The sequence below is a fragment of the Kogia breviceps genome, chromosome 10 (assembly GCF_026419965.1).
Source record: "Kogia breviceps isolate mKogBre1 chromosome 10, mKogBre1 haplotype 1, whole genome shotgun sequence".
NCBI classification, from domain to species: domain Eukaryota; kingdom Metazoa; phylum Chordata; class Mammalia; order Artiodactyla; family Physeteridae; genus Kogia; species Kogia breviceps.
This window is the reverse complement of record NC_081319.1, coordinates 77159963-77184563: the sequence shown is the minus strand read 5'-3', so window position 1 is coordinate 77184563 and position 24601 is coordinate 77159963. Positions and strand designations below refer to the sequence as shown.

The 24601-nt window shown below is 54.9% G+C and overlaps 2 protein-coding genes across 18 annotated transcripts; both read right to left on the bottom strand.

Moving 5' to 3' along the window:
- Positions 1-1023: 1023 nt before the first annotated feature.
- On the bottom strand, positions 1024-14193 carry SLC29A1 (solute carrier family 29 member 1 (Augustine blood group)). Of its 17 annotated transcripts, XM_067006306.1 has the most exons (14): positions 11125-11165; positions 8809-8933; positions 7484-7629; positions 5508-5589; positions 5191-5393; positions 4944-5083; positions 4527-4661; positions 4337-4434; positions 4105-4183; positions 3565-3689; positions 2988-3096; positions 2654-2739; positions 2021-2220; positions 1024-1694 (listed from the first exon to the last, which is right to left on the bottom strand). In XM_067006306.1, exons 3-14 carry the CDS (start codon positions 7510-7512, stop codon positions 1583-1585), a joined length of 1398 nt encoding a protein of 465 aa, XP_066862407.1. In that variant the 5' UTR covers positions 7513-7629; positions 8809-8933; positions 11125-11165; the 3' UTR covers positions 1024-1582. The 17 variants fall into 17 exon arrangements, with proteins under 17 accessions (XP_066862407.1, XP_058931582.2, XP_058931580.1 ...); XM_059075599.2 differs by lacking the exons at positions 8809-8933; positions 11125-11165 and adding an exon at positions 13939-14193 and having other exon boundaries at positions 3565-3662; positions 7484-7566; XM_059075597.2 differs by lacking the exons at positions 8809-8933; positions 11125-11165 and adding an exon at positions 13939-13957 and having other exon boundaries at positions 7484-7566.
- A 1535-nt stretch (positions 14194-15728) lies between these two features.
- MYMX (myomixer, myoblast fusion factor) lies at positions 15729-16099 on the bottom strand. Its single transcript, XM_059076485.2, has one exon. The coding sequence runs from the start codon at positions 16097-16099 to the stop codon at positions 15773-15775; it is 327 nt and encodes a 108-aa protein (XP_058932468.1). The 3' UTR covers positions 15729-15772.
- Between the last annotated feature and the right edge of the window lie 8502 nt (positions 16100-24601).

The window sequence follows — 24601 nt, the reverse complement described above, 5'->3', positions numbered from 1 at the left end:
AGGGATGAGAGCACTCAGGGCACCTTGTGCTTTTGAAACTGATAGGAAAGGAACACCTTGTTTCCCACCAAACTCAGATTCTGTACCCTGGTTTGGCGTGTACCCTGGGGTATTTCTGTGGACTCCAGTTCCCCCTATGATGATATATTTAACTCCCCTGTTAGGACTTCAGAGCTCATCAAAAGCCCTTAAAAATGTGCTAACAGCCCTTAATGAACTCTGAAGCCTTCAATTAAATTAAACTGTCAGAAATAAAGCCCTGACAGCAGTGCCAAGGGCATGGGGGGTGGGGACAGTGGCAGCTCAGAGGCCAGAGCTCTGGTTTCACTTCCTATCTGGAAGAGCCCTTTTGGAGAAGGGGGACCCAGCAGTATGGCCCCCTCCACCGACACCTCTCACAGTCCTGGGCCACTGCACACCTCCCTTGGCCAAAGTTTGGGAAGAGAAAGCGGGCCCAGCTTCCCTGAGGACACACAGGCCCCTTGTTCGCCAAGAAGTCTGCCTTGACTTCGGTGTCAGGGCCGAGTGCCAGGCAGGGCAGAACCCTTGGGCTGCAGCCTCTTCCTGCTGGGAGGGTGGGAGTGCAGCCAGGAGCTTGGGGGGACAGGGTGGTGGAGCTGGTCATTTGTAGAGAACTCAGTCCTCGGGCTGTGGGGTGAGGACAGAGTGGAGGGGGGTGACCGTGAAGACAAAAGAAAGATGGGGCACTGTCTCCACCCCCAGGCTTATGAAAGAAGGGATGAACCGGCAAAGGAAAATGGCCTTTCTCCATCTCGGCCAACAGTCTGGGTGTCCTGGCTCCAGGCCTGTCCCTCCTCTGCGGCCCCAGCAGGAGGTACTGTAGTCACTCTGAGACTAAGAGGACCAACACCCACACCCACCCCCCACCTTGGACCCCGGCCCAGTGCTGGCCAAGGCCCATCTGGGTCAGGCTCATCCCCCCAGACTCAGGCTGCCATCCCTCCAGCCTCTCCAGGGCATGAAGCCATGGCTGGAGCACACAGGGAGCCATGGAGCAGGGGCAACAAAAAAAAAAAAAGTTTATTTAATCAGAGAGCCTTTGAAGGCATCTGGTTTGAGTGTAAAAAAAAAAAAAAGGCAGTAAAATGGCAACTGTACAGGGTTCATGATGGGCAAGAACATGGAGAGGTGGGGGGAAGAGGCACATGGGGAGAAGGGGGCAGAAATATCAGACTTCCGAACAAGCAGTTCTGGCCCCTAGCCACCCCTGGTACAGGCAAACAGGTAGACACATGACACACACACTCTCTGAGACTAGGAGCCTCTGCTGCTCTGCCAGGCAGGGATCAATCAGAGCCAAGTGCGGGGGGACGGGGGGGGACACATGAACAGACACAGAGGCCGTGTCCCCTCCCTCAACTCTGACCATCAGGCCCACAATGTCCCCACCGTCCATCCTCAGAGGCTCTCTCCTCCAGGCCTGGATGCTGGGCCCAGCACTGGCCGTGAGACAGCAGAAGTCGGCTAGAAGAGAAAACCTCGAGGACCCCTGCCCACCCCTGAAGCAGAAGGAAAGCAGGAGCAGGCAGCCGGTGCCATCCTTCCTTCCATCCATCCTCGGTCACACGACTGCCCGGAACAGGAAGGAGAAGACAGCCCCCAGCGCCAGGCCCAGAGACAGAAAGAAGGCCATGATGGCTCCAGCTGTCTCTGCCTCGGCTGGCTTCACTTTCCTAAAGGAGGGAGGGTGAGCCTACCTTAGGATGGCCCCTACCCCCGCTTCACCCAGAGCATCTAATTCTGCTTACCCACCTGTCGTACTTCCCCTCTTGGGGGGATGTGTACTGGGGCTGTCTCTACATTTCCCTGGGAGCCCCTCCCTCACCCTACCCCTCTCCCACCCACCACTGCCTGGGACCCTAGGGCCAGCAGGCTCCTCTCTCAGCCTGGAAACCCTGAGCTCCAGGATCAGGTAGCTTCTTTTGCCCTCTCTCCCTCTATTGAGTGTCCCCCACTGGAGCACTAGCCCCCTCCTGAGACCACCACACTCCCCACTCACTTGGGCCCAAAGCACATGCAGAGACTGGCGAGATAGCCGTTGGAGAAGGCGAAGGCAGCCATGAAGAAGATGAACCAGGCATCGTGCTCAAAGACCACAGCCAGGTTGTGGCGGGGATGGACGTTACACAGCAGCAGCAGGGGCACGAAGGCCAGCCGGGCCAGCACCAGGATCGGCAGCCAGCGGCTGTCCTTCCCAGGCTGCGGAGACCAGGCAGTGTCTCAGTCAGGCTGCGTCAGCCCCCAGGGCACACCCAGGCCCCCAGGGCTCCAACCAAGGCCCCCAGAGCTCCATTTGGGGTCCCTTAGGATCTGAATTGAAATCTCAAAGCCTAGTTACCTTTCAGGGGTACTGACTGGGAGGGGACATGATAGAGTCTTCTGGAGTGCTGGCCATGTTCTATATCTTGACCTGGGCGATGCTTATCAGGGGGGTGTGTATGTTTACTTGTGTGTGTATATACAGTCATTAAGCTGTACACCTACAACTTGTACGCCTTACTATACATAGATTGTGTCTTGGTTTTTAAAAGAGCATGGTTGCCTTTCCACCATACTTTCTTGGTTCCCTCTCTGGGTCTCAGGCTGGACTCTCCCCTCTCACAGGGTCTTGGTGCCCCCTTCCTTCACTTACCCACATGGTGAAGGCTGTGAGGCTCCGGCCCAGCCAGTCAAAGATATTGAAAGTCAAGAAACAGGACACAGGAATGAAGTAGTCTCCTGGAAGAGAAAGAGTAGATTAGGGAATGGTTAGCAGGTCCAAGAGAGGCAGAATCTACAACCCTGACCCTCACTGGGACTCAGTTTTCCCAGCTATAAAATGGAGAAGATGCTTCCAGCCCAGGGAAGGGCAAATGGACCAGGAGAGTCTGGCTGGGGAGACAGCAGTCCAGGCTCCCCTCCCCTGGAGTCCTCGCCCTGCTGAAGCCCCTGTCCTTCCCCGTCCTGGGAACCCATGGGGTCCTCACTCCAGGCACTGGTGCCCGCAATGCTGGACTTGACCTCAGCAGCCACGGCAGGAAACAGCCCAATGGTGATGGTGAAGACGAAGCAGACGGAGAGAGCCGGGACTATGATCTGGAGGAAAGGGACTCAGATCTGTGTCTTCATGGCGGCTGTGCGTCATTAAATAACCAAGATTCCCCAACACACGCGCGCGCGCGCGCACACACACACACACACACACACACACACACACACACACACGAGAATCCAGGGAAGGGAGGGAATGGGGTCTTCCCCAGTGGTCCAGTGGGTAAGACTCCGCACTCCCAATGCAGGGGGCCTGGGTTCCATCCCTGGTCAGGGAACTAGATCCCACATGCATGATGCAACCAAGAAGCCTGCACGATGCAACAAAGATCCCATGTGCCGCAACTAAGACCCGGAGCAGCCAAAATAAATAAATAATTAATTTTTTTTTAAAAAAGAAAAGAAAGGGAGAGGATGGGCAGTGCCAGAAAGGGGGAGGGTGGGGTGGGGAACGGAACAAAAGGAGAGAAAGAGGGTGAGGGGTAGAAAGCAGGATGCCCAAGCCCCACATACGTTTTTGAGGATGGCGCAGACAGAGTGGCTTTCGTTGGCGGGCTGAGAGTTGGGGGTTGAAACTCCAGCCTCCTCTTGGCCTGCTTTTGACTCCTCTCCTGGGGGGTGACAGGTTGTAGAAGGATCTTCAAGTTGTGGGAAGGACAGAGCAACAGATGACACAATCCCCAAAGGGGCTGGGGTCAGCTGGGGGTGGACATTCCCTTAACCAGTGCACAGCCACGCCCTGACACTTAGCCCAGACGGGCTCTGAACTCCCACAGTGCAAGTTCCCTGACCTCTCCCAGGAGCCTCACGTCAGGTTACGCCCTGTCCAAGAATCTGAAATTGCTTCCCAATGTCCTCAGGCATTCAAGGCCACCCAGAATCTCCCCCCGGCTTCTCTATCCCGGCCCCTAGTTACTATTGTTACCCCTCACCCCATCCCTTGTCCCTCTCGCCTCTGGCATCACTGCAGCATGCTCATTCTTGCCCTTAGCTTATGCTGCCTCCCTGCTGGTCAGACTGTCCTCCACCCCAGCTTCCTCAGGCTCTTCAGACCTTTGCTAATGAGGTCCAGCTTGGTCTCCTGCTCCCCAGGCCCTTCGAGCTTGAGTTGCTGGTAATAGCGGTAGAATTCCTATCAAGTGAGGGAGACCAGGAAGGTGGATTCAGAAGCAGAATCTCCAGAATTTCCACCTCCCCCAGGTTTCATACCCAGAACACCCTTGATCTGGAGTCCTGGACCCGCCCTACACCCCAACCCCAAACCTGGTGTTCTCCAAGAGCTCACCAGACTCGGCAGGCCCAGATAACAGGCGATCGTCAAAATGATAACCCCACAGGCTGTGATAAAATAGCCGAAGGCACTTTCCGACAGCGCCGAGCCACCTGGGGTGGAGGGTGTCAGCGATCAGAGACAGGCCCCGTCCCCTTCTCCCCACAACAACCAGGGCGACAGGCGGACAGATGGCAAGACTTACTGGCAATGGCGCAGATCATGGCCACAGAGGCAAAGAAGCCTGCCAGGCCCTGACCACTCATGACGGGGGCTGTGTAGCTGGCGGGCAGGAGGCCGGCCAGGCCAAACAGGCTGCCCTGCAGGATGGCACCGAACGCTGGGGAACAGGGTGGGCATCAGAGGCGTGGGAGGAGCAGGGTGGGTGGCCGGGGCCCCTGTAATTACTGCTTTCCTCACAGGAAGTATGGACGCTGAGCGGCCCTTTTCTCCCCACTCCCAGGGCCTCCCCTCCCACACCTGGTCCATGCCCGCTCAGACCTCTGAATCCTGACCACCCAGAGGGAGGAAGAGATTTCTCTCTGGCCAGCAGTGGGTGTGAAAGAAAGGGGCAGGTATGTGGGAAGACCTCTGGCCCAGGTCCCCACCCAGCCCCGCTTACAGTTAATGAGCATGATCTTGACCATGGTGATGACAAAGAAGGGTGTAGCATCCAGGGGCACCTTCACCAGGATGGCAGTGACCAGGAACACCAACAGGATGGCCACCAGGCTGCCCAGGATCCGCACAGACTGGGGGATCCTGCCAGAGAGGCCACGATGGCAGAGACGGGTGGTAAAGCCAGGGGCTCAGCCCAGGGAGGGCAGGAGGCAGTGAGGAGGGGTCAGGCTGGGGGCCCGGGCACTCACCTCTGATGCAGGAAGGAGTTGAGGCAGGTGAACAGCAGTAGGGGCAGCATGGCACATAAGGTCATGACGTTGTTGAAGATGGCGCTGAGATAGTTCCGCTCTGGCAAGGGTGCTGAGGGGCTGGCCGAAGCCTGGATGTCCTTGCTCGGTTCAGCAGGGACCAAGGACGCATTCTGGGACGTGTCCAGGCGGTTTGTGAAATACTGTGAGGGTTGCACAGAGGAGTGTCAGAACCTCTCTCCCCGGGCCCACGGCACAGATCCAGGCCCTACGTGCCCAGTGGACATGCCCCCGGGAGCCCATCCCCCACATCTCACCGCAGTGGCTGTCATGAAAAAATTCCAGGGCAGCAGCGTCCCCAGACCCAGCATGAAGAAGATAAGCCAGACGGCTTTGTACCTGGGGATGGGAGAGGAAAGTGAAGCCAGGTGACTCACCATCCCACCCTCCTTCCCAAATCAAACCTGGGGCAGCCCCCTCCCCTTCAATCTCTCCAGCTGTCCCAGAGCACAGGGCATGCGTCCTCCTATTTGTGTATGTGGAGGGAGAGGTGGCCTGGGATGGGGGAGAGGGCACAGAAGAGTCCCGAGGGGGAAGGGGACCAGGGACACAGGACCGAAGGGCATGGCCAAAAGGACCATTCTCAGCCCCAAAGACTCAGGGGATGTTGCAGGCTTGGGAACCAGTGTGACCCACACATCTGGAGGTGGTTTTGGAAATCCTGCTAAAGGCTAGGGGTGGGAGGGTGAGTGAGAAAGCAAACACAAGTCTTCCACCCTGGCCAGGCAGGCTGGAAGTGATTACACTGTCAGGGCAGGGCTGTGTGGCTCTCCAAAGAGGATTCTGAGGTCAGAAAACTCCCAAACCATTCTGGATCTAGGAGGGCAGGCAGGCAGGGAGACTTGGGACATCTGGGAAGCGAGGGAACTGTTTTTTCCTGGCCTAGACAGAACCAGCTTTGTAGGTTGCACCACGTAGGGGAGGCCAGGAGGGTCCAGGCCACTGGACGTCATCTGGGCCCCAGAGTGTAAATAAGCACCACCCAGCCTGGGCCAGGTCACTGCCCCAAGCCCTACACCTCAGGGCCTATCTGGGATGGGACAGCTTTCCCCAGGCAGCCCTGGGCCCTCCCACTGTGGTCTCCAGATGTGTCTGCCATACTTTCCCCAGAGCCCACACCTGCTTTCTTCACAGAGCTGGCAGGGACAAGCCCAAGGCAATGAGGAGACGGGCCTAGCCAGAGTGCAGGGCCTGGCCGCAGCGGGTGGAGGCCTGGGTAAGCACCCCAAGTGGGTGGGTCTGAGCCCTGACAAGTGCAGCACCCCCATCTCCCTCATATATTCCCCACCTTGAGGAAGAGAGGTGAGGCCTTGGTAGAGAGGCCCAAAGGAAGGGAGAATCCCCAGCCAAGGTCCCACAGGACAGAGGGCCAGAGTGGGGCTGGATGAGTGCCACAAGGCCAATGGAGAAGGGGAAGGGGTTCAGAGAGCTGCCACCAGATGGGGGGTGCTGGGATAGGGCAGCAGGAAGCCCGGGAACAAAAGACACCGGGGAGGGAACCAACCAGACAGCTTGGGGCCTGTACTTACTATGTGTCCTTAAATTCCCTCCCACCCAGGTAAACCTCACATCTCTTTTACAGGTGGGAGATGATCTCAGAGAGCTAAAGCTATGTGCCCAAGGTCCCACAGCTAGAAGTGGCCTAGTTCCATGGCCTTTGGCACACGGGGACAGGAAGGGCAGGGGAGCAGTGATGGGACTGGGGGGCCTGGGTGGAAGGCTGTTTTGGACCCCAGGCACGGCTTCGTCAACTTTCTTGGGGCCTAGATTCCTGGGAGAACTTGAATCCAGCTACAATCTCTTCCCCCACATGCATGATCATGGATGCAGGTCTAACTGGAGGGAACTCCTAGGCTCCGGAGGTGGGGAAGTGAAAGGGTGAGGCAGAGGCGAGCCCTGCCAGCCGGCCAGCTCAGAAAGGAGGTGTGCTGCCAGATGTCTCCTCACGGTGGTGGCAGGAGCTGGAAGCTGCTGAAGAGCAACAATGGAAACTCTGACAGGCAAGGGAGGGGCTGCTGCCCACCACCCTGGGCCTCACCGAAGACCACCCCCCCCATCAGCACCCAGCCACAGCACGAAGGACCCCCACCCCTGATGCAGACCTGACTCATAGCTACCTCATAGCTGGAAGGCCCGTCAGTGGTGGCAAGCCCAAATTCCAAAGGATATGGCACCCAGCCTCCTGGAGACCCATTTCCACTCCCCTGGATTCAGAGCCCAGGTCCACCAGTACCTGTCCTGAGGCTGGTGACTGGTTGTCATGGTGATGGCGTTCTTGGTTATGCCTGGCTGATAGCTTCCTCCCTCCGGTGCTTGCTGGGGGCAGAAGCAGTGTGAGGTCCTGTCTTGGCCCTGCTTCCCCACAGGCCTCTTCAGACTCTTGGTGGCGGGGTGAGGAGGGCAGGGCAGACAGAACGGGCAGGCTGAAAAGTCCAGAAGGCCCCACTCCCAGCCCTGCCTCTCACGACTGCTCCCTCTGACCCCTTGGGCCTGGCCCACTGGGCCCCTCTGCCTGCTCAGGCTCTACCTGGCTCCCGGCCTGGCCTGGCCACTGCCACCGCTATTTTTATCCAGCAGTTGAAGCAGTTTGTAAGCAGGGAAACAGGAGGGTGGAGAGCAGGAGGGAAGGAGGAGGTATGGTTGGGAGGGAGAGAACAGTTAAAGGCAGGGGAGACAGCGGGAGGGGTCAGGGACAGTGATGACAATGGAAGTGGCCACAGGAGGAGGGGAACAGAAAGGAGATAAGAGCAAGAGGATAGGGGGAGGGGGGAGGGAGGAGGGAGGACACAAAACAAACAGATCCGCTGCTGCAGCAGCAGCAGCAGCAGCAGCAGCAGCAGCCTCCTCAGGGGTGGTGACCGAGGCCAAACCAGCAACCAGCGAGGCCTCCCTCCCCAGCTCTCTCTGCAAGTCTGACCTCTCTGCACTCCCAGGGAGCCCCTGGGCTCATGGCTAGGGTGGGCTTTGGAGAGCCTGTCCCCTCCTGGGGGCACCCCAGACTCCAGCCTCTCTGCTGGTGGCACCCTCACCATCCTTTCCAGCCACTGCCCAGAGGCTCCCTGGTTCCTGGCCAGTCTTCCAGGAACACACTTCAGGATGAGAGTGGGGACCCAGCCTCTCCCCTGACCCCCAGTCCTGGCCACAGGGTCATCCCATCCTGTTCAGAGAGCTGCCACCAGATGGGGGTGCTGGGATAGGGCAGCAGGCAGCCTGGGAACAAAAGACACCAGGGAGGGAACCAACCAGACAGCTTGGGGCCTGAGGCCTCTGGGCCTCACCCCCAGGCCCCTGTCCTCTTCCCCTTTCTGAGAACAAAGTTGGAGGGAAGACTGGAGGAGTGGGAGGAGAGGCTGCCTAGTCCCCAGGAACCCAGGCTCCTCCCTCAGTATCCCTTCCCTGCTCGGGCAGGGAGAGGCTCCCTGGCACCAGCAGAGGAAACAGCTTTCCCTCGGATGGCACAGAAAGCCAGGCAGGCGTGTGCTGGCGTGTCCCCAACGTGTGGGCCTAGCTCTGGAGCCAGCTCTACCGTTTTGGGCGAGGACTGGCTTCCTTGCCCACCTGGACCAGCACTCAGACTTGCCCAGACTTGCCAGCAGAAGGGTGGGGGCAGAGGGGGCCCGGGCGGTCCGTGGGAGGTGGTCCTAGCTCAGGCTCAGGCAGCAGGCCTTGTCCATGGGCTCCTCCTGAGTAAGGGTCCAGAATGAAGGTGGCTGCACAGGGCATATCAGGAGAGAACCCCCCAGGCCTCACTGTGGGAGGGAGCAGCCCCATTCCGAGAAGCCTCCGCATAAACACAACCAGGGAGATAAAATCCAGCCCTGTACCTTGGGAGATAAGACAGCCAGTAGTCTCAGCAGGGGAGCTGAGGGGGTGGGTCAACTCACAGGTGCAGCCAGTGCTCCAGGACCCAGCCTGAGACCACAGCCCTGGGGACCCCAAGAAAGGACCTTGATGGGCCTTTCTACCCCCCCCCCCCAATAATTCCTCTCAATCTCTCCCTGGGTAAACTCCAGCCTCTCCAAGGCCTTCCTCAGCCCCTCAGCCCACATCTGGGCCATAGGACAGGGAGGGGAGGAGCAGACCCACATAGCTCCACATGGAGGCGCTCTTCCTTTCCACAAATATTTACCGAAGACCTCTGCATGCCAGCCAGGCAGTTCTAGGCACTGGGACAGTGGTGAATGACAGTTTATACATTTTCTAGAAGGATGAGAACGAGAGGGCTCTACCCTGGGGTGTGGGCAGAGAAGGTGAGGGGAATCCCCAGTGTCTCACCTCATCCTAACCTGTGCTCCACCCTCACCCGCCACAGGCAAGATTCCTGGCAGTAAAGAGCATGTGCAGCTTCAAAGCAGGCGGGAGATGGCGGGCGGGGGGGGGGGGGGGGGGGGGGGGGGGGCGGTGAGAATAGATTATCTCCCCTTCCTCAGTAAAATCTCTCTTAGGCTCCGAGGAGTATTTCTTTCTGCTACACCCTTGCTCTCTGTTCTCAACTGCTCACCCCAGTCCTGGGCAAAATTCAACTCCAGGGGCAGCCCGCTCCCCCTGCCCACATCCTGACGTTCAGCCGACCTGCCCAGGTATTTTGTTTTTGTCTGCCTTTGCCCAGCAGCAATCAGGGATCTGATACCAGCTCAGAGCATCTGGTGTTCCTCAGCCATGCCTTGGCCTGCCGAGATGAGGCCTTGAAAGCAGCCACCGAACTGAGCACCTCCCCAACCCCACGGCCCAAACACCTCTCATGCACCGCAGCTTCTAGAGACACCCCTGTGGTAGCATCAAATTCACCACTTCCTTGGATCCCACAAGGGGCCAGCCACTACCTGGAGATACCTTCTCCTGCCCTTAATAAGCTAGTACAAAACTGTCTCCACTAGAACAGACGAAGACAGCTGAAGTTCAGAGAGGTTGAGTAATTTGCCAAAGGTAACAGAGTTAGTGAATGGGTGAGCTGGAAATCAAACTCAATGTGCAGCTTACTCAAGGCTCCTTCTGGGGTGGGGAGGGAAGTATAAAGGCTGCTTCCCATCCAGCCTCCTATACTGGGAGATAGGGTAACTCTACTCCAACTAAGGGGTTAAAAATAAGGTAGGGGTCGAGGTCACCTCCAGCCTGAACTACGTGTCAGCTGTAAGGCACTCCCCCACCCCATTACACACGCATCCTGGCAAGGAGAGCTCACACAGGCAGGAGGACAAGGCAGGAAGGTCTGGAGGTGATCGAGAGGAATGGGCAAAGGGGCGGCCCCGAGAGGGGTGAGGGGCAGGGATGGGACCAGCCCTCGTCCACCACAGCTCTACCCTGGGAAGAAAATGTGGGGTATGTCTTTGTTCTTTCTCTGAGTGATGCAAGGGTCCTCTCTTCGGGAATAAATGAGGACGCGCCCAGGGAGGGAGGCCAGGTACATGAGTTCGACCAATAGAAGGCGGGGGTTAAAGAGACAGCTCCTCCACCTCCATTCCGCGTGCCCTCTTCCCCATTCCCTGCACCCAGCGCAGTTAACGGTGCAGGCCCTCCCCAGTATCAACGACAAGAATTGATCGAGATTAACCTTCAACTCGCCCGCCCCTTGCAGACAGAGGTCAGCTCGGCGACAGCCGGTTTCAGGCCCGGGAGCCAGGTCGTCCACGCCCGCTCGGGTCCGGGTCCCGGCAAGGTGCCCCTGCGCCCGGGCCTCGGCGCGCCACGTGCGGCGCGACTCCGCACGCTCAGCGCGGGGGCGGGGTGGGCCCAGGGGCCCACCCCGCGTCCCCTCTCCCGGCCGCGCAGCTGCCAGGCCCGGCCTCCCTGCTCTCGTGGCAGGCGGCAAGCGGCGCCTTCCACCCCGGCGACCCCCGGCCCCCGGTTCCCCGGCCCCCAGTCCCCGGGTAGCACCTGCTGGGAAGGAGTCCTCCCGCGTGGAGGTTTGCGCGCTCTCCCTGCCACTTCCCGCGCCCGCCTGAGCACATTCAAACCCGCCCTCCGTTCGCCCCGCCCCGGCGCGCCCCGGCCCGCCCCGGCCCTCATCCGCTCTCCGGCGTCCGCCGCGGCCCCGCCCCCGCCCCCCGCACGCCGGCTGCCGGCTCAAACGGACCCCCGACCCGAGACCCTCCGCCGCCTGGCCTACACCTTGTACTATTTCTGTAGATAGGACCTCTGGGGGCCCTGCCACGCCAAACCCTGCCCCATCACGGAGCACGTGGGGCTGGAGGGTATAGCAGCACACTGGGTACCCCTGGTCTCCTCGCTGGGGTTACACAAACTCCTACACAGCTGTCTCGGGACTCTCCCAGCGACAAACCTGCTCAGACAGATCCAGACGGCCCCTCCGTCGCCCCTACACCATCTCAGACGTTCTGTTATGGCTCCCCAAGCCCCCTCCCACACCACTCTCTTTCACACTGCACCTTTTTCCTTTCCAGCGCCCCCTTCCCTTTTCAGTGCCACTTTCTTCGAGTCAGACTATCCCCAGCCCCCATGCCGGGGAATCCCTCCAACGGAATCAGCATGATATGTGGCCTGGGTTTTCCACACAGATCCGCTCACCCACAACTTTGACTTAGAGACGGATGTGTGTGGCGTGGAGGGGTGAGCGACAGCCCTGTAGCCCTCTCATGATTCACCCTTTCTAAATCCAGAATATTGGAAAAGCTGAGGCACAGCTGGCAACGGGAAGAGAAAAAGTCCGGAACAGGCTTGTAGCCTGAGTGAATCCTACGGTACTGATACTCAGAGGTGGAAGCCTTGCGGAGCCCCACATCCTCCCTGGCTGAGGAGGAAGGGGGTGGGCATGCTGAGGAATGATCAGTCCTTCTTGTACTTCCAAGGGAGGGGGAAGGATTCCCTCCTTTTTCGTTGGTCAGTAAATCTGGGGGACGGGAGGATCACTGCCCCTACAGCAGCCCTCATTATAGGACAATCCAAAGGCTAGAGAGATGCTAAGGACAGAAAATCCAATCCACCCCCCACCCCCTTGCCCCGGTTACCCAAGAGGCCTGTACCCTGGAGAAGCCGGGGATACTAATTAACAATTAGCATCTATGCTAATTAGCATCTAATTAGCATCTATCCTTATGATGTTAGCATCATAGGGATAAGGCAGAGTCCCACCTTCTCCGCAGAGAACAGACTGGGCTCTGAGGGGAAGGGTAGTTTTTCTACTTAGGATTGATCAGTGGACGCACCCCAAGATACTCAGAAGGGCTGTTCCCAGCCTACTGGCTCAGGACCCCACAGAGACATGACACACCAACATCTCCCGATCTTAACCAAACAGAGGGCAGGAAGAGGGGTATGAGTGGTATTTTTCTAGGCACTGCCCCATGCCTTGAGGGCAGCTTCATGTCTGGGTCTCCCTCCCCCCATTCCTACCCTGTGTTTGTCCAGCCTCTCTCTTCCTCTCCTGGCACTCTTCTCCCCTTTTGCTCAGCCCCTGTCTCTCTCCCCATCCTCATTTCCCGTCTCTAAGTCTGTGGAGGTGGCAGGCCTTAGTGGTCAAATGGATCCCCCAGGCTGGTGGCCATTGGCTGCAGCTGTGTGCAAAGGGGGCTGGAAGTGGAAAGAAACTGGAGGGAAATGGTGAGGGTCACAGGCCAGACAGCGGAAGGCTGGTTTTTCCTCTCCACCCCCGCTGAAGCTCAGCCTGCTCACTAGATGGCAATAGCCAGGGCTGTTATTGCTGGACAGAAGCCTGTCTGGCACTCTCCCCGCCTGGGCCCCCAGCCAGCACCCACACCCCTCCAGAGCCACCTCCCTATGCAGAGATGGTTGCTGGGTGCCAGGGCCCTCTGCTGGACAGCCTTGGAGCCCGACTCACAGTGGCCTGTGCCCTCTAGGCCCAGCCAGTCCTTGTCACCCTCTGCCCAATCTTTTGGCTCCCTCAGGTCCCGGGTACAGGGGTAGGGTGTGAAGGGCTGATCCAGCTGCACCCCACCCCCACCGGATCCCCCACCTATTTGAGCCTCTGGCTTGCCCTGATTCCCTCCTCCCCCTTCCAGGCCCCAAGCCTTCCTCATCACCTCACATAACCAGTCCTATACTTCCCCAGCCCTGCCTCCATCTGTGTTTGCTGGAAGTGGGTTTGCTAGGCTCCGCAGTTTGTCACCAACGCGTCTCATGACAGTTATGTTCTTAGTCCTGTTTGCGACTCTATTTCCGTGGCCCTCTGGCAGGCTGGGACTAGGGAAGAGGCCAGAGATGCAACTTGCCTGAGTCGCAATATTTAAGGGGGCGCCCAAATATTCCAGAATCCAGATAAATAATGTTTAAAGGCAATATTTTTTTAAAAATCAAAGTTAATGCAAAAAAAAAAATCCATGATGAACAAAACATCAACTAAACTAAAGCCAGAATCCGGCCCTCTCAGGGTCGGACACCTCAAGTCCCTCACCTTTCTTGTGGGTGTGTACGGGGATCAGGGTTCAAGAAGACTGGGCTTGGTTTTCCAGCTTCATTTCTCAGACCTCTGCCCCTATCCTCTGCTCTGGGAAGGTCTCCGACCTTGGAGACAACTGAAGGTGGTTAGGGTAGGGTAGTCATCTCACCACGGCCTCCAAAGTCTGGGAAAATGATTTCCTCCGCCAAAAACCGCAGATGCAGACTCCGTTGATTTCCCCCGCCCCACGAGCTCCGCGCGCTCCGCTCTCCGCCCCGCCCCACCCGCGCAGACCCCGCCCCCTCGCCGCGGCCCCGCCTCTGCTCCCAGCTCACCTGCAGGGACTTCGGAGGGGACATCCGGAGTCGGGGAGCGCGGACGGAAATTCACAGGCCAGTCGGCCCCTGGTCCCCGTTCGGCCTCCTCACTTCGGGACTGGGGCCGTCGTCGTGGCCGGAAACCGCAGTCCGCGCCGAGTCTGACCTGTCTATGCCGCCGGGCGGCAAAGGGGCTGCAACGTGCGATCCCGGCGCCAGCCCCGCGCCCCGCGGCCGGCTCGGTCCCGCCGGCGCCGTTCGGGAGTGAGGAGCGCTCCGGAAGGCCGGCGGGAGGGGAGACCCGGAGCGGGCGAAATAAATAAATAAAGGCTCCCGTGACCCTGGAGGGGACCTGGGGTTCGAATCCCCTTCCCCCCGCCCCTCCCCCGGGCCACCTTCCCGAGGGGGCCGAGCACGTGCACTGGCTTTTCAGGACTCCGGGAGGAAGCAGATGGTGCCGGATTGTGGGGAGGCGGGGGTCTGGCGGAAAGGCCCGCAGGGCCGGCTTGGGGGCCCACAGCTCTGGTCTCGGTTCTTCCCCCAGGCCAACCTTCTGAGGGGTATGCTAACGGGATGAGGGTCCTGAAAGGAGCCTGTACTCCTCACTTTCCCCCTTTGAACCGAGAGCCCAGGACTCGCTGGAGGAGGGTAGAAGAGAAGAGTATTGCATGGGAACCGTAAGCAAATTATCCGGAGGCTGGCATGCAAATGCCTCTGACAGCTCTTATTTGATCCCCGAGGGGCCTCCCACTGGGCAGGGGAAATAGGTGAATTCCTCAGATCACACCCCATCTACCCCCTACCCCTTAGATCCCATCCTGAGCAGAGGACCCCTCAGGGGTATGCATTTATACACTGCTCCTCCGGGCGGCTGCTCACAGGGTCCCTCAGCAAACAAATCTCCCTCTCCCCACACCACTAGCTGCGAAGAGTGTCCACACTTGCTGGAGGACGTTTACCTCCTTACCCTGAGCTGGCCAGGCAGACCCAAGACTGCCGGTTTACAGTGTAATATACTCAAATTAGGCAAGAGAACGTACAAACCGAGAGGGACAATGGAATAGGTAGCAAAAGGAAGCCTTGGATTGTTTCCTCACCCCACCCTCTGGACAGGTTCGACTGTCATGCAGTGCAGGAGTGTGACAAAGACAGTCAAAGGCATCCCAGGCATTTAAAGCAACAAATATTTATTGAGCACCTGCTGCATGCTGGGCTTTGGAGGCAGCACTGACTCCCTAGGGAACCAAGGTCTTACTACTTGGTAAATCACGAGTCAAAGACAGTCTGGATTAGCTAAATTGTCCATTGTCCCAGGGTTAAGCATTGTCCCTCATTGGACCTCATGTCCCCATTTGCCTGCGGGTGGGGGTGGTGGAAGGAGGAGAGTCAGTTCCTCTCCCCTCACAGGCCAGAGGTAATTAGAAAAGTTCTTGGAAAAAAAATTTAAAAGATGGGAATTCCCTGGTGGTCCAGTGGTTAAGACTCTGCACTTCCAATGCAGGGGGCGCAGATTCGATCCCTGGTCGGACACTAAGATCCCACGTGCTGTGCGGCCAAAAAAAAAGAAAAAAAAGAAAAAGAAAGAAAGAAAAGAAAAGTTATTGGGAAGAATGCAGGGGCAGGGAGGGAGGGATAGTGATGGATTTTCTGCTAAATGCAGAGCATCCTTCCAGTCATCTCTGCTGGGAGTAGGGGGAGTGGGGAGGCATGTCCTGGCCAGCCCCCTCTCATGCTCAGTCCCCCACCATGTCTTCTGCCCACTGGGCAGGCTGCAGTCAGTGATGGGGCCAGGACTGTCTTACTCCCAAAGAAAGCGTTTCAGCGGATACAGCTGCTACCAGGATTCACGGCCTCATTTTTGGGAGGCTAGCCTGTCTCTCCTCTCCAGGCGGGCCACTCTGGAGGCCTCCCCAGCATCCGACGGGTGTCTCTGGCTGAGGACAAACAACAGACAGCCCAGCAAAGCCTCTCGCATATCCTGAGAGCCCAGGCGGTGGGCCAGCCGGCGCAGCAGGGGCAGGAAGTGCCGGCGGGCCAGGCGGGCAGCAGGCAGCAGCAGGCGGGCCAGCAGTGTCCGTAGCAGCAGCGGGACTAGCAGAGTGGGCATGGCCGGTGACTTCCAAGGCGATCTAGACTCTAGGCTTGCCTTTCCTGCTCCCTCCTCGCCTGGCAAAGACATGAGGTGGGCAGGATTTAAACCCCGCTTCAGTTTATACCCTCCTGCCCCCAGATCTCAGTTCACGGGTCATTTTTGCTTTCCAGATGCCCTTTCTTTGGGAAGGGTGGCTGGGGCAGGAGGACACTCACCATAGCACAGATGGAGACAAACAGCCAAGGCAAGAGTAAATTTGGGGCTGGGACCTACAGCTCTCCATTCCCAGCCTCCAGGGACTCTTTACTGTCCCCTGAACCCTCCCTTCCTCTAGTCACCCCCTCCTCCTGTGCACTCTCAGTCACCTGGCATTCCCTAACTCCTCTGCCTCAATCCAATAGGAGTTCTTCCCTGGGCAATTCTAAGTTTTCTTTTCAGGGACCTTGATCCACCCAAACCTGACACTTCCGACCCTCCCAGTCCCCCACCGCCCAGCAATGGGCAGCAGCCCAGCTCTCACCAGTAGGGACTACCGCTTAGCATCAGTGTCCAGCTGAATTTGCCTGCAGGGGCTACAGCCTCACTGGACACTACCCAGGGCGGCCCCACCCAGCTCAGCCCCACCCAGGACAGCTTGCCTGGGTTGGGGGAGCAAGGAAGAGACAGCTGTGTTCTGGCACCTGGTATGTGGAGAGGAGGAGGCAGCTTGGCTGGAAGAAGTGATGCAGGAATTCCTCCTGCTGGGGGCAGACCTCAGAGTCTGCACGGCACTTTCTAATGGTGTGATCTGAGGCACGTTGATTCTTCTGGGTTCCAGTCCCCTCGTCTGTTACCTCAGTAATTGGGAGGAGTAACTGGAATGGGACAACGTATGAGACCCACTGAGTCAAAACCTCAGAAGCAGTAAGGTTGCAACCCACACACCGGGCATGCTCAGAGTGGCCGAGATGGAGAATGGACCGGGGCAGGCATTGTGGGCCCTCTCCTGGGATAGAGGCGTGAGGTCACAGTCATATCATAGCTGGACACAGCTGGGCAGCACTCCCACTCAGGGACGGGAAGAGAGATACCCACTTCAGGACCCTCTTCACCCACGTTTTCCCCCAAAGATTAAATGGAGTTCCATGAGATAGTGAGGTAGAGATGGTCCAGGTTTGTTTTATTTTGTTTTTAAATACCTCATTCTGACATGTACACACTGCTATATTTAAAATAGATAACCAGGGACTTCCCTGGCAGTCCAGTGGTTAAGACCCCGCGTTTCCAATACAGAGGGCACAGGTTCGATCCCTGGTCAGGGAACAAATATCCCACATGCCACACAGTACATCAATCAATTGATCAATATTTTAAAATAAAACAAAATAAAATAGATAACCAGCAAGGACCTACTGAATAGCACAGGGAACTCTGCTCAATATTCTTTAATAACCTAAATGGGAAAAGAATTTGAAAAAGAGTGGATACATGTATAAGTATAACTGAATCACTTTGCTGTGCACCTGAAACTAACACAACATTGTTCATCAACTATACTCCAATATAATATAAAAATTTTAAAAATAAATAAATTTTTAAAAATACCTCTTTTTTTTTTTGGCCGCCCAGCATGTGGGATCCAAGTTCCCTGACCAGGGATCAAACCCGCACCCCTTGCATTGGAAGTGCAGAGTCTTAACCACCCCCTCATTCTTCTACTTCATAAAATGGGTATAATTTCTGCCTTGATGGACTCACATGAGATAATGGCCATGAAAGGGTTTTGTAAGAATAAGGACGTGGGAATGTGATTGTTTATCATCAACCCACCACCATCCCCCACTAGCATCATCACCATCTCCAAAACCATCAAAGACCCTGAAGGAAGAAAACTTCCAATTTTGTCGAAAAGGTCTGTCCCCATTCTTCCTGGAGGAAGCTGGGCCAGGAGAGGAGCCAAAGTACAGATGTGCAGGTATGGTCTTCCTTTCCCTCCTGTCCCTTCCTGAGGAGCGGTGATGGTCAATGTCATCCCTGGGCTGTGGGTGGAACGTGTGTTGAGTATGTATGTGCATCATGCCTGTGAGTTCATGATCTCACTCAATTCTCACCATCGCTCTGCAGGGGAATGACGATTATGACCTCTGTACAGATAAGGAAACTGAGGTTTAGAGGGGTTAAGCAACTTACTCAGAATTACAGCAGATAAATGGCCGAGTCTCCCCCTCAGACCTGCCCCTCCCTCAGGCTTTCCCCTTATCTGTCAGTGGCAACTGCCTCTTTCTAGTTACTTCTGGCCAAAATCCTAGAATTTATCCTTGACCTCTCTCTTCGTATCACAGTTCACTACCCACTTTCGTAAATCCTGGTGGCTCTGCTTTCAAAATATTCAGAATCTCCCCACTTCTCACCAGTGCTGCCCTGACTACCGTCATCTGAGCATTTGTCATCTTTCACAAGAATTATTGTAGTAGCCTCCTAACTGGTGTTCCCGTTTCTCTTTTCCACACAGTGGCCAGAATGATCTTTCTAAAACATGAGTCAGATCCTGTCCTTTTGGCTCCCTTTCCAGTCAGAGTTAAAGCCAAAGGCTTTAATTGTGACCTGTAAGGCCCTCGGTGTCTGACCTCCCCCTGGCTTTTGATTCAACTTCTAGTCCTTTCTTCTCTCACTCTGCCTGCCCCACTGGCCTCCTGCTGCTCTTAACTGTGCCAGACATGTTTCCTCCTCAGGGCCTTTGCACGTACTATTGCTTCTGCTTACAAAGTTCTTTCTCCAGGTATCCACATGGCTCCACCTCTCACCTCCTTTAAGTCTTTGCCCAGATGTGACCCATCCATCCTATTTAACAGTACATTCCCTCCACCCCATCTCTTGCTGCCTTCTCTCCATCCCCTCCTCTGCTTTATTTATCTCCTCAGCAAATCCTTCTGACAGGCTGTGTATCTTCCTTCCTTATCTTGCTGATTATCTGCCTCCCTCGCTAGAATGTAAACTCCGTGAGAGTAGGAACTTATGTCTATTTTGTCTGCTGCTGTGTCCCTAGTGCTCGGCAATAAACATTTCTTGTCAGAATAAATAAATAAATAAAGGTTCTGTGATGGGATCCAAACCCAGGCCTGCTTGTCCTAGAGCCTGTGCTACTGAGTCCCAGAACTCCGTGGATCCAAACACATTCCTAGGATGTGTGTGAATCCTGCGGGCCACAGTCAACAGGAGAGAGGCATTTGGAGGGGAGGAACTGACCATGCTGAGCCTAAGGGAGGGGAAGTCAGGTTCCCTCTGGGAACCTTCAAAGTGTGTAATCTCGAGAGAACTGAGAGAACCGTGGAGGCGCGCCCAAGTGCTGGCCTAGATCTGCAATGCTGTGACCTTGGGTAAGTTGCACCCCATACCTCCCAGGTCAGTTTCCAACTGCTGTGAGATCTTCCAGTTGTGAGATCCTTGGACCCTGGGTCTGGGGCCAGACTTCTGTCCCATCCCTGCTCCCTGAGACAGTAGGGGGCTACAGGGGCCTGGGACAGTAAGGCAGGTAAAGGAAACAGGATGTTGTCTCTGGTAACAATAGGAAACCCCAGAGGGAGTTGGGAAGGGAGGTGGGGGAGGGGCAGCAGCTGTGTCCAGGGCCTGGATCTGGTTTTAGTTTATTTTCTACCCCTCGTCCCACCCTGGGATTAACTCACTTCTTCATCTCCTTCCCACCTTCACCTGGGATTAATCCCATCCCCTGGCCTGCCCCAAGGCAGTAAAGGATTTCCTCAGCCTGTCCAGGAAAGATAACCATCCCTTCCGGCAACAAAGCTACTGGAGAGCAGTTCCTTCTAGTTCCTGATTTAGCCTTGTATAATGGATCTTTCACTCACAGTTCTGACCCCTGCCTCCAACACTCTCCTGGCCAGGGAGGAAACTGGTCAAACACCCTGTTCCTTAAAGGCAATAAAAAAAAAAAATGTGTTTGGGTGCCAACTTGTGAAGTTGAGGGCTGTGGGCTGAGCAGTAAGTGACCCCTGAGGTCCTCGTTCGTGATCCTCTCCCCAGATCCTCAGGGCCATACAGAGGTGTCCTGGGGACCCCCCCCTCCATACATAGACATCATTTAATTGGGCCATTCATGTCAACAACAAGTGTGTAGCTGGTGAGGAGGACACAGGACTCACACACTAGCAGTCAACAGTGTGACAGACAAACAGATGGGCAAACTGAGGATGCGGTGGTGAGAGCTGTTAATAGAGCTAATGGGTTCTCGCGAGACCTGTGAGCACTGGGCCTTCCACTCCTGCCACCCCTTTCTGCTGTCTCCATGCCAGGGTTCAAACCATTGTACTGCACAGCCACTCACTCTGCTTGGACCCAAACAGGGAGATGAAGAGTGCTTCTGAAGGTCACTCCAATCTGGATTCACATGCCAGCTCTGGGACCCTCTCTGGGCTACTCTGGATGCCGGAGCAGACTGCACACCGTGCAGCTGGGGGCAGGAGTGACCCCCCTGGAGTTGTGCTGTGCAGCGGGCCTCCTCCCTAAAACGCGAATCATCATAGAACCTGCCTCTGACAGGATCAAGAGATGGGAGATTACCAAGTCCAGAGCTTGGCTTCTAGAAGGTGTTCAATAAACAACAGTTTCCTTCCTGATTGGGAGTTTGGGATTAGCAGATGCAAACTATTATATATAGGATGGATAAACAACAAGGTCTTTCTGTATAGCACAGGGAACTATATTCAATATCCTGGGATAAACCATAATGGAAAAGAATATATATATATATATATATATATATATATGTACTGTATAACTGAATCACTTTGCTGTACAGCAGAAATTAACACAATGTAAATCAACTATATTTCCATAATTTTTTTTTTTTTTGCCACACTAAGATGTGGGATCTTAGTTCCCCAACCAGGGATCGAACTTACGCCCCCTGCATTGGAAGCATGGGGTCTTAACCACTGGACTGCCAGGGAAATCCCAAAGATTTTTTTTTTAATTTACAAAAAAAAGTTTCCTTCCTTCCATATTTTTGAGTTGTTCCTCCCAGCACATCCTGTCTGAGGCCAGCCCTACTGGCTGCTCCTTGAAGACCTGCTATGAGGCATCCTGACACTCAGGAACAGCTACTGAGAGCGGGTGCTGGGGCTCAGTTAATGCCTGAAGAAGCAATGGAGGTCTGTGTCCTGGCTCTGCCATGTTCCAGTGCCCTGTCGTCACCCCTGGGGGACCAGCACTGGCCTGCAGCCCTTCCTTGTTGTGGGAGGTTGAGGGCAGTGCTCACCCCCAAACAAAGATTCTGAGAAGAGGCCAGGGAGGCCCCATCCAGGGCAGGCAGTGCTGAGGGGAGCAGGTGCTGAGGTGCAGGTGTGGAGGCCAGCCGGGTATAGAACTGTCGGTGGGGAAGGGCAGAGTTCCAGCCCTGTCCCCTATCACAACACCTCTCTGCCTGGGACTGTAGTCATTAATCTACCTGAGTGGGGCAATTTTAGGATTTGGGGCCTGAATGTGGCGACAACTAAGAGAAAACTGTGGGAACGGCAGGTCCGCTGAGGTTAGAGAGGGACGGTCCCTTCCCATGACCACCATTCTTCTGCCCTGTACCAGTTCCAGGCAGCGACAGACCCATGAACAGGCAATTGGGCCATAAGACACACACTAGACAGGCTCATAAGACACAAAGAAAAGGGGTCAGGGAGTTGGATGTTGCCTGAAAGAGTAACTAGAGCTGACAGGTGGGGCCCTTCCTTACCCACAAGAACAGTTGCTCTGGCCAGGGGGAGGGAAGCCCAGAGAGGGGCCTGTACAGAATGCAGCTCATTGTTCCCACGGAAACAACTGTGCCTTGCCCCAGACTCAGCTGACGGGCCCCGAGGTGGGAGGTAGGAGCCGTGTCCACTCTGCAAGCCCTCACAGGACTAGTCAGCTGTTGGAGCAGGACAGCTGCCCCCTGGATAGTGGGAGGGGAGGGAGTGGACCAAGGGCCAGGGGTAGGGGGTAAGGAGAGACGCACCTGGCATAGTTGATGTGGCCGCGGGGTAGGGGGAGAGCAGTAAACCCCCCAGGCCCCAGGAAGAAAATCTAACAAAGACTGAGCAAGACCCTCATGGAGAAAACAGATACAAATTCTTACATAGGGACCAGAAAAGAAGACCTCGTACATGGACGTGCCAAGGTAATGGTCGGGAAGGTATTATGTTAAAAAGATGTTGGTTCTCCCCCAGATGAATCTGGAAATTCAACACGATTCCTATTAAACCAACAGTGTTGGGTTTTTCCTTTCTGGAATTGGGTAAGCTGATCATAAAATTTATATGGGAAGAAAAAGGACCAAGAAGAGCCACATGATCTGAAGAAGAAAAAGAAGAAGGGATACCAATTTGGCCTGAGAGGTACTACTCTGGCCAATCTGGTAATATGGGAATTAAAACTGTGGCAAAATGTAAGAATAGACACAGTGACTAAGGAACAGAATAGAGAGCATAGAAACAGACCTAAGGATATATGGTACAGAGGAGAAATTTCTGGTCAGAGGAGAAGGGACATACAGGATCAGAAATAGAACTGGGACAGCTGGCCATCTATGAGGGAAAGAGAATATTTGATCCTCTGGCACACCAACTACAAAAGTAAATTCCAGTGGCATTAGAGACCTGAATGTGGAAAGTAAAACTATGAAATATAGGACATGATCGTTAGGAATTTGGGATGATAGAGAATTATTTGTTCTATAGATTTTTACAAATCTTTTTGTTAGGGTAATTTTCAAAATTACACAAAAATAGAGATAACAGTATAATGAACCCCCATGTATCAGTCACCCAGCTTCAGTAATAATTAAAAACTTTTAAATAACAAAAGACACCACAGAGTGAAAGACAGTCCCCCACAGACTGGGAGAAGAGATTTGCAATCCACATAACTGAAAAAGATTTAGTATCAATCATAAATAAAGTACTTTTATAATCAGTAAGAAAAGGACACACACACACACACACACACACACACACACACCCCACAGAAAAGTGAACGGAAGATATGGGCAGGTCATTTCCTGAAGAGGAAACATGAGTGGTCCATAAATGTGAAAAGCTACTTACCCACCTTAGCTCATGGGGAAGTGCAAATTATATCCAGAAAGAGCTCTCATTTCACACCCCTCAGAAGCAGAAATTCATGGAGTATTGGACACAATTGTTTTAGAGGGCAATTTGGCAATATCTGGTAAAGCTGGAAACACACATTTCCTTTGGAACTCGGCAGTTCTACTTCTAGGTGTGACTCTAGTGGAATTCTCACAGATGTGCACAGGGAGACATGTATGAGGATGTCCTTTCATGGTTTTTGTAATAACAAAAACAACTGGAAACAACTTCAATGTCTACCTACAGGAGAACAGAAATGTAAACGTAATCAAAGTGGAATACCATACAGCAGATAAAATGAATGCACTAACACACAGATAAAATGAATGCACTAACACACGTATCAACAGGGATAAGTTTCAAAAATGTTATGTTAAGGTAAAACCAAGTGGCAAAAGAATATAGGTCAAATCATAACATGTATGTAAAAATGCAGGACACATGAGCAATAGGACATATTCTTGTGGATACATACCTACGTATGCCCATGTAGTAAAAGTAAAAACATAGATGGCTTCCCTGGTGGCACAGTGGTTGAGAGTCCGCCTGCCGACGCAGGGGAGACGGGTTTGTGCCCCGGTCCGGGAGGATCCCACATGCCGCCGAGCGGCTGGGCCCGTGAGCCACGGCCACTGAGCCCGCGCGTCCGGAGCCTGCGCTCCGCAACAGGAGAGGCCACAACAGTGAGAGGCCCGCGTACCGCAAAAAAAAAAAAAAAAAAAAACAACACACAGAAAACCACAACATAGAAGGGAGAGACAGGACTCCAGAGGAATATCTCCCTCTAAGGGAGAAGGGAGAGGAAATGATGGTTCATAGGTTTGGGGAGGGGATTATAGCAGCGTCTCTAATGTATTATCCCTTTTAAAAAAAAATGAAGAAAACTAGGGACTTCCGTGGCGGTCCAGTGGTTGAGACTCTTCGCCTCCCCTGCAGGGGGCATGGGTTCAATCCCAGGTCAGGAAACTAAGTTCCTGCATGCTGCACAGTGCGGCCAATAAATAAATAAACAAACAAAAATTTAAAAATGAAGAAAACTAAAGGAAGTATGGCAAAATGTTAACACTGTCTAATCTTGGTGGTGAACACATGGAAGTATTATGTTACACTACAGAATTGCTGTCCTCTGCATCTTTTTTTATTCTCCATATCTATCATTTAATAATGGAACATACATTGGTCCCCTTCACCTCTACGTTTTTTCTCTGGACCTAAGTCTCTTCCATCTTTCGCCCTCTCTTTCCCTCCCAACCTCCCTCAAGTTTCTGGACCCCCAGAAGTAAAGGCTGTGCGTCCTGGCAGTTAGGGGGCATGGTGCCAGGAGGCAGGCCTCTTGCTTCTAGCTGTGCCCTGGGGGCGGGCATCCTCTTTTCTGTCCTCAGTCTCTCCTTGGGTATCCAGTGCTGGGCTCTTTCTGCCCCCTCTCCTTTCTCTGGCCCCCATAGTGCTTTGTGTCAAGGATGAGGGGAGGGGGAAC

Bases quoted from the DNA above. Each gene is read 5' to 3' on its own strand.
- MYMX (XM_059076485.2), bottom strand. From the start codon at position 16,099: ATGTCTTTGCCAGGCGAGGAGGGAGCAGGAAAGGCAAGCCTAGAGTCT.
- SLC29A1 (XM_067006303.1), bottom strand. The intron at 5,590-7,483 runs GTACTGGTGGAC...TCCCATCCCCAG, and splicing joins AGTCACCAGCCTCAGGACAG to GTACAAAGCCGTCTGGCTTA. The intron at 5,084-5,190 runs GTGAGTGCCCGG...CCTCTCTGGCAG, and splicing joins AACTCCTTCCTGCATCAGAG to GATCCCCCAGTCTGTGCGGA.